Here is a 12253-nt window from a genome sequence, read left to right on the forward strand (position 1 = left end):
TCAGAGGAGGTGGAGCAGGGAGCCCTGCTCCTGTTGTGGCTACCTCAGCTGGAAATGGTGGAGGAGGAAGAGAAAGGGCCACACAACCAGAGCACCACAGCCCCAGCTGTTTCTGTCTGTTTAGATAAAGCTAAAGGAGACCAAACAAAGCTACAACATTCACTTGTACCTGACTTCTCAGGTTAAGATCCCTGGTTCTTAACTCTCCCTTTCAGACCACTCAGCACAATGCTGTCATCTCATCACACACAAACTTCCAGTGACCTGCTCTGGTGTTGTTCTATTTCTGGAGTCCCATACTGTTGTTATCAGATTTCTAAAGTCCATACCTCCTTGGTGTGTTCTTATGGCTGCAGATCTTCACAGCACAGCCTCCTTTTTCTGCATCTTGTTCTCTCTCAGTTCAGAGCTCCTCCAAGGCTCTCCCTGACTGGCTATCCCACCCCCTTTTATCCCAGTTCTCTTCATTGGTCACAGCTGCAGCCCAATTAAGGACATGGCAGCTGCAGCCCATCAAGGACAACCGGGACCTCCGGGGCAAAGCCCCTATACAGATATTCAAGTACAGATATTCAAGTACAATACATTTCCTCTACTATATTTTCCCCTTTTCTTTTACTTACAGAACCAGGTTTTACATACAATACTTCAAGTACAATACACCCATATTTCCCCATGACTCAAAGGCCATGTACAACACACATAGCTCCTTGCTCAAAGGCCATACTCTTTCACAGCTCCTTGACCCAAAGGCTGTGTTCTTTCACAGCTCTTGGCTGTCTTAGCTTCTATCATCACGTTGGGGTCACCAATTGTTGTTGTTGTTGTTCTATTTCTAGAGTCTTATATTGTTGTCAGATTTCTATAGTCCATACCTCCTTGGTGTGTTCTTATGGCTGCAGATCGTCACAGCACAGACTCCTTCTTCTGCATCTTGTTCTCTCTCAGTTCAGAGCTCCTCCAAGGCTCTCCCTGACTGGCTATCCCACCCCCTTTTATCCCAGTTCTCTTCATTGGTCCCAGCTGCAGCCCAATTAAGGACATGGCAGCTGCAGCCCATCAAGGACAACCGGGACCTCTGGGGCAAAGCCCCTATACAGATATTCAAGTACAATACATTTCCTCTACTATAGCTCCAGCTCCTGGAGCTCCAGCAAGTGACAGCAATTCCTTTTATCACTTCCTAGAATTCAAGATATTACTGCACCTGATGTGCTGGGACAGCTCTGGAGGCAGCTCTGGAGCAGCCAGGACAGTGAGGGGTCACTGGTGGAACCAAAGCATTTGTTAAATCACCTTCTCCTTCAAAGCATGGCTTCTGCCAAGGGTGGAGGGTCTGGAGGAGCCCCACGAGGAGCAGCTGAGGGCACTTGGAGTGTTCAGCCAGGAGCAGAGGAGCCACAGGGGAGCCCTCAGTGGGGACAGCAGCTCTGATCCCTCCCTGTGAGCAGGGACAGGAGCCAGGGAAGGGCTGGAGCTGGGCCAGGGGGGTTTGGGTTGGAGATCAGGAAAGGCTCTTCCCCAGAGGGTGCTGGGCACTGCCCAGGCTCCCCAGGGAATGGTCCCAGCCCTGGGGCTGCCAGAGCTCCAGGAGGGTTTGGACAGGCTGGGATTGTTGGGGTGTCTGTGCAGGGCCAGGGGTCGGGTTTGATCCCTGTGGGTCCCTTCCAGCTCAGGACATTCCCTGACTCTGTGAGATCCCCTCTTGAAGAAACTCTAGAGCCTGAGGAGATGCTGAGATCCCAGCTGGGTAAGAGCAAGGCCAGACTCTGCTGAGCACTCAGAGCAATCTGCCCCACCAGCAGTGACACACATTCCATCTCTGCCCAAGCTCCAGTCAGTACCACATGACATCCAAAGCCTCAAACACTCCCCAGTATTGTCACTCACTACTGCCTCAAGAGCAGCCCCTACCTTGGACAGACTCACTCTGATGAGTATTTATTAACTCAGGGGTCTGATGGAGAAATCAATGACTCTTAATCAGACTCTAATTCAAACAAAGTGGTCTTGTCCTTATCTTTTATGCACAAACATCCCCTTGCTATGTTAGCTATGACTGGACAAAGGCAAAGACAACCTTTGTTCAGAGTTCAATCATCAACACAGCGTGGGTGGGTAAAATACAGTTATTTGTGCTTTATTGCTGTTAAAGGAATTAATAATAACACATTCATCTGAATCCCATGTCAGCCTGGGTCCCTTTATCTCTAAAGGGAAACAGCAGGATTTAAGGTGCCCAAGAATCAGACAAAATTACTCAAAAATTACTCTCTCATCGTGTTCTAAAAGAAAGCAAATGAATGAAAACTTGATGGAAATTCACAAACTACAAGAGATGTGGAAATAGGAAACTTCCATTCACCTCTTTCTTAACATGAGCACCAGGGTGTTCCTTGAAGGCCAGGAGAGACAAATCACAGATGCAATGAACAGGTTAAACTTCCATCCAAATCTCCCTTTACCTTGGGAATTTCTTACCATAACAAAACACAGAAACTCAACTCCTGACAGGGGTCCAAGTGAGATACACAGAAAAATATTCAGAATATAAATTTACCCAAATCTCTAGTAGTTCAGGGGTACAGAAAACTGTCCCTAGGGACAGCTTATTCTATGAATATTCATTGATCCCCTTTCAAGCCTTACTGGTGTCCCAAGCACAGACACCTGCACTTTGGCTCTTCACAGAACCCCAGAATGATTTGGGTTGGATGAGCTTCCTCTAACCCTCCCCTGGCCATGGCAGGGGCAGCTTCCACCAGAGCAGGCAGCTCCAAGCCCTGTCCAGCCTGGCATCACCACCCAAGCTCCACCCAAAGGGGAGGGCTCCTGAGAACAGAAGGAGCTGCACTTGTGCTGCTTCACTGCTGAGTGCACCTTGCAGGGATCCCCTGGGGAGAAGCTCTGCAGTGCTCAGCCCTCTCTGGTCCCAAAACTCCACCTGCCTCAGCCCTGGGCCTCAGCACACCAGGGCTGGCTCCTCACAGGGGCAGCAGGAGGGTCTGAGGTGACTCCAGCAGCAGGGCAGGGACACAGGCTGCCCCCCATTCCAAGAACAGGAGGGCAGCATTGTCCAGCTGCCTGGAGATCTGGCACAGAGCCCACGCTCTATGGATGCACTGACTCCATGGAAAATATGAAGGGAAGAAGAGAAATCCCTTGATTACAATAGATTTCAAGAGGCTGCCCAGAATGTTCTCTTCTTCCCCTCTCCTCTGCCACATGAGCAGCTTCATGTGCTGATGAGGTTTACCAGGCAGGAATGTCTTGATCCATGACAAAATCCAGGCAGCATCTGAGGGTTTGCTCTGCAACCCTGCTGTGCCCTCCCTGTTCCCTGAGCCTCAGCCTTTACTCCCAACACCCCTGCAGCTGGAGTGCAAGAACAGCCCCAAGAGCAGCAATGCAGCCTCTGATGTCCCAGCCATGGAGGATGAGCATCTGCACATCCCAAACACACCCAGAGTCTGTGGCCCATCATGCTTTATCCAGAGTGTGCATCATTCAGGTGAGTGCTCCCTCCTTTCCTGCTCTTTCCAGGCATCTCCTGCTCTGGGAGCTCAGCTGCAGTTTGATGTTTCAGAGGCTGGCAGAGGGGCTCAGATCCACCTGAGGCTCTCCCCATCACCTCCCTGTTCCAAACCTACCCTTGGCCTCTCATCCTGCTCCTCTTCCTCAGAACAAACCCCCTCCCCTTAACAGCTGAGCTGCTCAGGCCTTCCTGCTTGATCCACACGAGTTATGGTGTGATATAAATCCCTCAGGAGCAGAGGGAACACCAGGCTTTCCTCTAGCTCACACCTCATTCCTTACACATCCCACTTTCCCCATCCCAGTATCTTTTATCTCCCTTATTTTTCTCAGCCCATTACCTGCCTCTTTTGCCCCCTCCTTTTTCAGATAAGCTTCTCCACTCTCAAGCCAGCCCTGCAGAATATTTATCTAATAGAGGCTACAAAGAGACCAATTTATTCCACATATCTCACTAAACTCTATTTCTCCATTCTTATTATAACTCCCATTTATCTCCTGTTCTGGACTTTTCTGTAACCAGCCCTTTGTCTCATCTCTTTTATGAGAAATCATTTGTGCAACTCGTTTTCCTGACCCATTTCTTAGAATTACAGAACTGCACCATCTTGTACAAAACTGCACCATCTTGATTTCCCCTTGGAAAATCCAGAAGTCAGGACTCAGGGCACTTTTGGGATGTTTAACCTGCAAGTCAGGCCATGCCCCAAACTGCCTGATCCAACAGCAAAACACATTCCTCCTAATCCACAATTATTTTCTCTAATTTTTCAGGTTGTTTTTAGTTTCTGTTACAGACTCTAGGAGGAACTGATGCCTACACAAAAAAATATTCTGAATATAAATGAAAATACAAGTAATGCCTGTAAACTTGTATTTAATTTATAAATACCAATTTAAATACCAATATAAATTTAATTTATAAATTGGTATAAATATAAATAAATTGGTATAAATTTACAATATAAATGCAATTTATAAACACCAATTGATGGTATTGGTGTGCTAATCTAAGTGCTGCTGATAGGTCACTGCAAGGTTCAAGCCACACCTTCTACACTGGTCACTGGCCCCAAACTCCCTGATCCAACAGCAAAACACATTCCTCCTCATCCACAATTATTCTCTCTAATTTTTCAACTTGTTTTTAGTTTCTGTTACAGACTCCAGGAGAAACTAATGCCTACACAAAAAAAAATTCAGAATATAAATGAAAGTACAAGTAATGCCTGTAAACTTGTATTTAATTTAGAAATATTAATTTATATATTAATTATTTAAATACCAATATAAATTGGTATTTAAATACCAATTTAATTTAATTCATAAATATTTAAATACCAATATAAATTTAATTTAGAAATTGGTATAAATATAAATAAATTGGTATAAATTTACCGATAGAAATGCAATTTATAAACACCAATTGGTGGTATTGGTGTGCTAATCCAAATGCTGCTGATAGGTCACTGCAAGGCTCAAGCCACACCCTTCATTCACTTTGTTTCTACACTGGTCAGAGACATCACAAGGCAGTTCCTTGCTGAGCAGAGAAGCTGAGAATGGCCCAGGAGGGGAAGGGGAGGCTGGGAACGCTCTGCTCCAACGCCAGGTCTTACCTGTGAGAGCCCAGGGGACGATGCATGTCCCGGTGGCGTTGCAGCAAGATTTGGGTGTCCCTTATTTATTTCATGTGCAGTGTAAGGGGATGGGGCAGGAGGACCCGGTTGTCTTGCTACTTGTGTTACCTGTGTGGAGATAAACTGTTAGTAAAACATTCCATTAGTAATCAGTCTGTAAGACTCCATTGTACATATCTAGAGAGACAAAATTATATATATTTATCTAAGTGAAACACTGCACAAGTTATTTAACTATTGATGTGATTCAGGAAAATGTGGAAGGATCAAAAAATCAGAGCACCTGCAGTAGTCACTGGTGGAAATGGGTGGGATCCCTCTGCCTTCAGGCCTGGGACCTTCTGATCTTTCCATGAGAAGCCATATAAAAAATATTGGGATTTTGCAAGGGGATACACATTACCAAAGTAAGGGGGAAATTTGCATATTCCCCTCCAAAAAGGAAAAATAAAGGACTGCAGAGAGGCCATGGTATCAGCAGGGCTTGCCACAAGCAAAGAACCAAACAGCAAAGCAAATCTTGCATGTGTTTATCTCCTTTCTCAACTTCTATTAAAAATGCTCAACAAAACACATTAAGCAAAGTATTAGAAAAATGTTTTCATGGCACACAAATATTTGCTCCACTTTACTATCTCTGCTATGGAACTGTTTTAAATATATTTTAGAGAGTGGCTATAGTGAAAAAAAAAGAGGAATCAAAGGGAAAAAAGAGTCACACAACTATTGGCTGACACCTCCAGCTGTTCAACACAATTAAATTTTGGCAGATTGGGTTAAAACCCACACTACTGAAATTCAGCATTTGCTTCTCACTGACCTTTTCTCATTTATTCGTTTGCTGAAAAGTACCACTTAATAATGGAATGGTTTGGGTTGGAAAGGGATTTAAGGGACCTTAAATCCATCCAGTGCCACCCCTGCCATGGCAGGGTCAGCTCCCACTGTCCCAGGCTGCTCCAAGCCCTGTCCAGCCTGGCCTTGGGCACTGCCAGGGATCCAGGGCAGCCCCAGCTGCTCTGGGCACCTGTGCCAGGGCCTGCCCACCCTCCCAGGGGAGGATTTATCCAATATCCCATCTAACATCCCCCAGCCTGAGCTGAAGGCACCTGAAGCCCACACAGGTCACTGCACAGGCCAATGTGTGCATAAATGTCCCCAGCAGGGTAAAGAAGGCAGAAGGAAATTCCTGGCTCTTCTAATGGAATATTAGCTCCAAGAGAGCAGAAGTCACAGAGTTCACCACTGAAGTGCTTTTTCCAAGTCACTTTATTGCACCCAGAGTGTCCACGCCTGTCATTCCAGCTCCTAAACCACCACAGCAGCTGCGCCAGCCCCGAAATCCCAGGAAATCACAACAGACAACAGCTCCAGGGCTTGGGAATGGGCCAGGAGCCTTCACTGAGGGAAGATTTACAGTCCCCGAGTGCTCATCAGAGGAAAGGGTGGGTCAGGCACAGAACCTCATCCTGTGTCCCCAACTGGACCCTTCCCTTGGCCAGGGATGAATCATCTCCTTTTCAGGCTGATCTCTCTTGGCAGGTGTGCGCACGCAGCCTCGGCTGGATCAGAGCCAGCCTCACACAGAGCTCCATAAAACTTTCCACAGCCCATCCCTGAGAAAATGAAAGTCTGTCCCATGACTCCTGTGTCAACCCTGAGAGCTGTCGTGGCAGTCATGCAGCACTCGGTGCTCAGGAGCCACTCTGGGCTGTGATGGGCATCAAATAATGCAGCCAGGAGGGGGAGGAAGCACAGGCAACCCAAAGCACAAGGAAATCATTCCCAGCAACAGCCCCAGTGCAGGCTGTGCCCCTGCTCCTCACATTCTCCTCCCATGGCACTTCTTGGGGGAAACCAGAGGTTATTTTGTGACAGCTGTGGGACTCCAACTACTGCCAGTTTTCATCTCCCTGCTCTCAGCAGTGCAAACACTGCTCCAGCTAAGGCTGGAGCCATCCAAAATCCTCTGATCCAACAGCAGCCAAGCCCACACAGGGCTTTGACAATGGGGACAGAGGCACTACCAATAACCCAGGTCACTGTGAGCACCCAGCAGTTCTCCTCCTCAGAAATTACAACCTGCAAGTAGAATTGTGGAATAGAACCCCAGAATCACCAAGGTTGGAAAGGCCTCCAATATCTAATCCAATCTAGTTCAACCATAAATCCAGCACTGCCAGGTCCACCCCTAAACCACGTTCCCAAGTGCCACATCCCCACACCTGAACACTTCCAGGGGTGGTGGTGACTCCAGCACTGCCTTGGAGAAAATAACCTAAGCTGGAGGTTACTGAAAGACATCAAGAACTGCTCTCGTGATTGGATCTGAAATCTGGAAGCTGAACTGAGAGGAAAACTGCAGCTGCTTGAATGAGTCCATGAGATACCCTTGTGCAGTGCAGCAGATACAGGTCTGGACCTACTAAAATTGCCTTGAAAGCCTAATGAAGGCAGCAGAACAATTACAAAATTGTACCAGTTTGACAGTTTGCCAACAGCACTTGGAGAGTATCCTGTAGGAGCCTACCACTGATTTTCCAGGACCTCCTAAGTTTAGCCAAGTCTAGCTCAGTGCACCCAGACCAAGGACTGGTGTTTGTTCCAGCAGAAGGAAAAGCACAGAGAGCCTTTCTCAGCAGCTACAGCAATGTTGGTATTTCCACATTTACCTCTTCCTACAACAAATTATTTACAAATAAACTGAATTATAAGACACTGATTTTAATGTGAACAGATAGTAAAGGAAGACAAACTTGCTGAATTTGTGTGGTTAAGTAACTTTTAACAAAGGTAAAAGGTAGAGACTGTCTAAGCTCATCACTCCTGGGGTACCTGCCCCCACAGAGCCCAAGGTGTGGTTTGCTGTTTCTTAAATGGTCTGAGATGACTATAGAAGCAGAAATCTATAGGTTAAATTGTTCTCCTAAAAATGGATGTACAAAATTACATATTAATTTGCTAGGGCATCACCTTCTATTTTCCCTGAGTAGCAAGAGCTAATTTTAGTTTTCCAGAAGCCTTAATCCTATATTTTAAAGGAAAAAGGTAATGAAATACAAAATAAAAACTCAGTCTGGAATTCTTTTCTTTCTGAGCTCTTTTACACCTTTTGGGTTTAGCATCTCATACAAGTTTGGGATTACTCTTTACCTCACCCAAGTCCCTGGTTTCCTTGTGGCTGCCCCAGGGCTTGGAGCACCCTGGGATAATGGAAGGTGTCCCTGCCCATGGCAGGTGTGGCACTGGATGGGCTTTAAGGACCTTTCCAACCCAAACCACCCCATGGTTCTAGGCTGGAGCAGGATGAGGCACTGAGCTCCCCTCCTGCACAGCCTCGGCCTCCTGACCCAGATCCCTGCTTTGAGCACAGCGAGGCTGGAGCAGCTGATCCTCCCTAATCCCTTTTCTACAGGATTCTCTTCAGTGCAGGAAGATCCCTTCAAAGGACACAAATCATGGAACCTCTGCTGGGTGTGAAACACTCGGGAGGACCAAGGGGCGCCCCAGGACAGAAACAACCAAACACCCCAAGAGCCAATGAGAGTCAACCCTTAATCCATGAAAATCTGGGCCAAGAGGGCTCTTCAGCACCTCACTGCCCCACTGCCTTCTCTGGCACCCTGGCAGGACGTGGTACCTGCTCCAAAGGCACATGAGGGCAGCAACTGAAGAGTGCTGGACCCTGCTCCAGGCTGCACCTGCCCAGGTGGTTTCTCCCCACACAACCACACCTTGTGTTGTTAACACTCACTCCCAATCAGTTCTCATCCACAGCTCACTCACAGAAGCACAGAATAGTTTGGGTTGGAAGGGACCTTTAACTCATCCCATTCCATGGGCAGGGGCACCTTCCACTGGAGCAGGCTGCTCAGGGCCTCAGTGCTGCTCCTCAGCTCATGAGAATTCATCCCAGAGTAGTTCTGGTCCAGGCTTCAGCACTTCCAGTCACAACATGCTGCTAAAGCAGCTACAAACCTCCACCATGACCTGCCAAAACCAGTTATTTGTGCAAAGACAGGATGGCCATGAGCACCCTTATTCTTCTCATCCAATTCCAGAGCTGTGCCTCGTGCTCAATGTCTGCTTCTGCTCTTTAATCTCATTTTCCACAGATTCAGCCCCATTCCCCTGGGCACAGGACAGGAGTGCCTAGTGGGATTTACACTCACTTTTTGTGCAGTTCCCTTCCTCTTAGAGGTCTACATCTTTTCAAAAAACTCCCTTGAATATATTTCTTTGAAATAATTTACAACAAAACCAATTTCATTCTTATGCCCCTTCTAAACTCTGCAGGTTTTGGATCTTTCAGAGGCCACACAAGTAACCACCCTCATTTCTTGCAGTGTAGAGGATTTGGAAACAGCAGGCAAGAAGCAGTTTACAGGACAACCCCCAAACCTCTATGTCCTAAAAGTAGCTCTGCAATAGAGAATTCCCCAATATTGATGAGGGAAAATTATTACAAGGTCAGTTCATGGAAATAATTATTTCCAACTGTTGTTTGCTTTCATATAATTTTACTGCTGGATTTATTTATTAAAAAACCCAAACCAACAACCCATTCAGTATAACAGGCCACAATAAATAAATAAAGGTGACTTATGATGAATTTAGGTGGGTTTGGTTTTAATACCAGTATGATTTCCTTGATAAAGAGGTTCTACCAAAGCCTTGTTGTGAATTTTGAGCATCTCCAAGTTCTCAGACAAACTTCATCCCACTTGGCCTCTTCCTCACCTCCTACCTCTGTCCTACAGGAAAATTTGTTCCTCAGATTTAGTTTTATAATTGGGGCTCATACTGGAAGCCACATGATTTTCCACTCCCATTTTTGTAGCTGTGGGGGGAAAAGAAGAGCTCTGGAATGTGCAACCAAGATCCTCATAATGCACGTGGAAAGGCATAGAAAGGAGAAATGAATTATTTTTTCTCTTTATCTAACTAAAAATTGGGGGCTCATCTGTGGGTTGCCCATATCTCAAGGGATTTCTGCTCCCAGCCCACGCACGATGTAGGGGAACGACACGGGGGCAGCTCAGAGTCAGCACGTGGTGCTTCTGACCCCAAAACTCTTCCCACACCAGCCAAGCTCTGGACAAACACATCTCTGGGACTGCTGATCCATAATCCACGTGCAATCCCACAGAGGAGGTGCCAGCAAATAAAGCACTGATGGGAAAAAGCAGCCCCTGGGTACTGAGGATGCACGTGAAGGTTGAAGATTTTGGAGGCTTTTTCCAACCTTCAGGATTCTGTGATCTCACAGTGCTCCTCAAAATGTCTGTTTAATGCAAACCCAGGCCTCAAACACACGGTGCTGCTCCTTGTGTAACACACCACTGAGACCCTTCATGAATGAATTTGTCAAGGCACTCCCATCCTGTGCTTTTTCCATCCCAATTCATTTTTCCCTGGACTCCCTCTGAATCTGAAATCTGCCTGGGGCTTCAAATGGAAGCCTGAAAAGAACCCAGCCGAGAAATTTCTCTCCTTTCCCCAAAACATGAAATTTTTTCTCAAACTTTTGCATTCTTAGATCCTGGAACTGAGATATTTCCAGCCCTGTCTTCTATTCCTGTAACATAGCAAGGAGTGATATTTTTCCACACTGAAAAGCTATTTTAGGTCATTCTTCACAGTTACTTTTCTATTTTACATTAATTTAAATTTTTACAGTCATATTTTCCCCACAGGCATCTGCATTATATCTTGGGAGGAAAGAAATGAAAAAAATAACCTTCTTTAAAGGACTTCAGATATTTTTAAAGTGTTTTTTTAAGTGTTGTATGGGGTATATAAAAGATAATACAAACTGAATTATTTATTAGAAGTGTTTGTACATTTATGTTCACAGAATGGTTTGGGCTGGAAGGGACCTTAAAAGCTCATCTTAGAGCATGGCCAGGGACCCCTTCCACTGTCCCAGCCCTGTCCAGCCTGGCCTTGGGCACTGCCAGGGATCCAGGGGCAGCCCCAGCTGCTCTGGGCACCCTCCCAGGGAAGGATTCTTCAGAATTTGTTCCTCTGGTTTTGCTTTTCTGCACACAAACGTTTCTGTATCAGGTACTGAGAGCAGAGGCTGCCCAAAGCCTGCAGCTGGGGTTTGTGGATTCACTGCTGTCAACACCTCAGAACCTTCAACCCTTGTCAGCTGTGCCCCAGCCATTCCAACTCCCCTGGAGGGGAATCCATGGCCACCCCTGAGTCCTTCTGCCCCTACAGCCACCTGAGCTCTGCATTTCCAATGGCAGCACTTTCACCCTTAATCCTGCCCCAGCAGAGGAGGCACCACAAAACTCCCCTACAACCCAAAAAAGGGAAGGGCTAAATATCATCATTACCATTGAACCATCAAGGAATGGTTTGGGTTGGGAGGGATGAGGGATGTGAATCCTCCTCATCCTGTGCCACCCCTGCCATGGCAGGGACACCTCCCACTGTCCCAGGCTGCTCCAAACCCTGCCCAGCCTGGCCTTGGGCACTGCCAGGGATGCAGGGGCAGCCCCGGGGATGTTCCAGCCCCAGGTGTCCCCAGGGAGCCAGGACCAAGAACCCCATCCCCAGTCACCCCTGCAAACAGAGAAGGAGAAAACCTTGCACAGCAGCTTATGTTTTTCTATAAGCAGCTTATGTTTCTGCATAAAATGTAGTGAATTTATCCCATCTACAGCTTTTCTTCCTGTTTTCCAAATAATTAAAAGAGCAGCTTAAAAGCAGGGTTTTTTGGCATTAAAAATATTTGCACTATCCCAACCAGAAAAGCAAAATATGACTTTCCCAGGGCTGTGCTGATTTAGCAAAGCTTATAAATAACCCTGGGCTTCCAGCTATTGCCATTGGAAAAAAAAGAAATAGATAAAAGGAAAGACTATCATGTTCACAAACAAACATCACTGTTTCTAAGCTAAATTTCTACAATAATCAATATTATACATTAGCAATCATCTAGGACAGCGAGCCAAAGGCACCTATCCCAAATATTCTATTTACTATCAAAATATTTCTTCCTCTGTGCAATGGAATTTTTCACGTGGAAACAAATCTTTCTTGATTATTTTTCTCATTAGAAGGTGTTA

The 12253-nt window shown here is 46.3% G+C and overlaps 1 protein-coding gene across 11 annotated transcripts in view; it reads right to left on the bottom strand.

The window, feature by feature from the left end:
- Positions 1–12253, bottom strand: part of EIF4G3 (eukaryotic translation initiation factor 4 gamma 3) — a 147957-nt gene that overhangs the window by 93693 nt on the left and 42011 nt on the right. For 6 of the 11 annotated variants that reach the window (XM_071449268.1, XM_071449266.1, XM_071449265.1 and 3 more), the window contains exon 3: positions 5154–5297. The exons of 3 other annotated variants lie outside the window; for them this stretch is intronic. In XM_071449268.1, the coding sequence (XP_071305369.1) occupies positions 5154–5297 (144 nt within the window). The remainder of the gene's footprint in view (positions 1–5153; positions 5298–12253) is intronic. 2 more of the 11 variants (XM_071449267.1, XM_071449264.1) reach the window with 1 other exon arrangement.

This window comes from Agelaius tricolor, unplaced genomic scaffold (assembly GCF_023055355.1).
Source record: "Agelaius tricolor isolate 1412-34295 unplaced genomic scaffold, bAgeTri1.0.p SCAF_28, whole genome shotgun sequence".
Classification (NCBI taxonomy): domain Eukaryota; kingdom Metazoa; phylum Chordata; class Aves; order Passeriformes; family Icteridae; genus Agelaius; species Agelaius tricolor.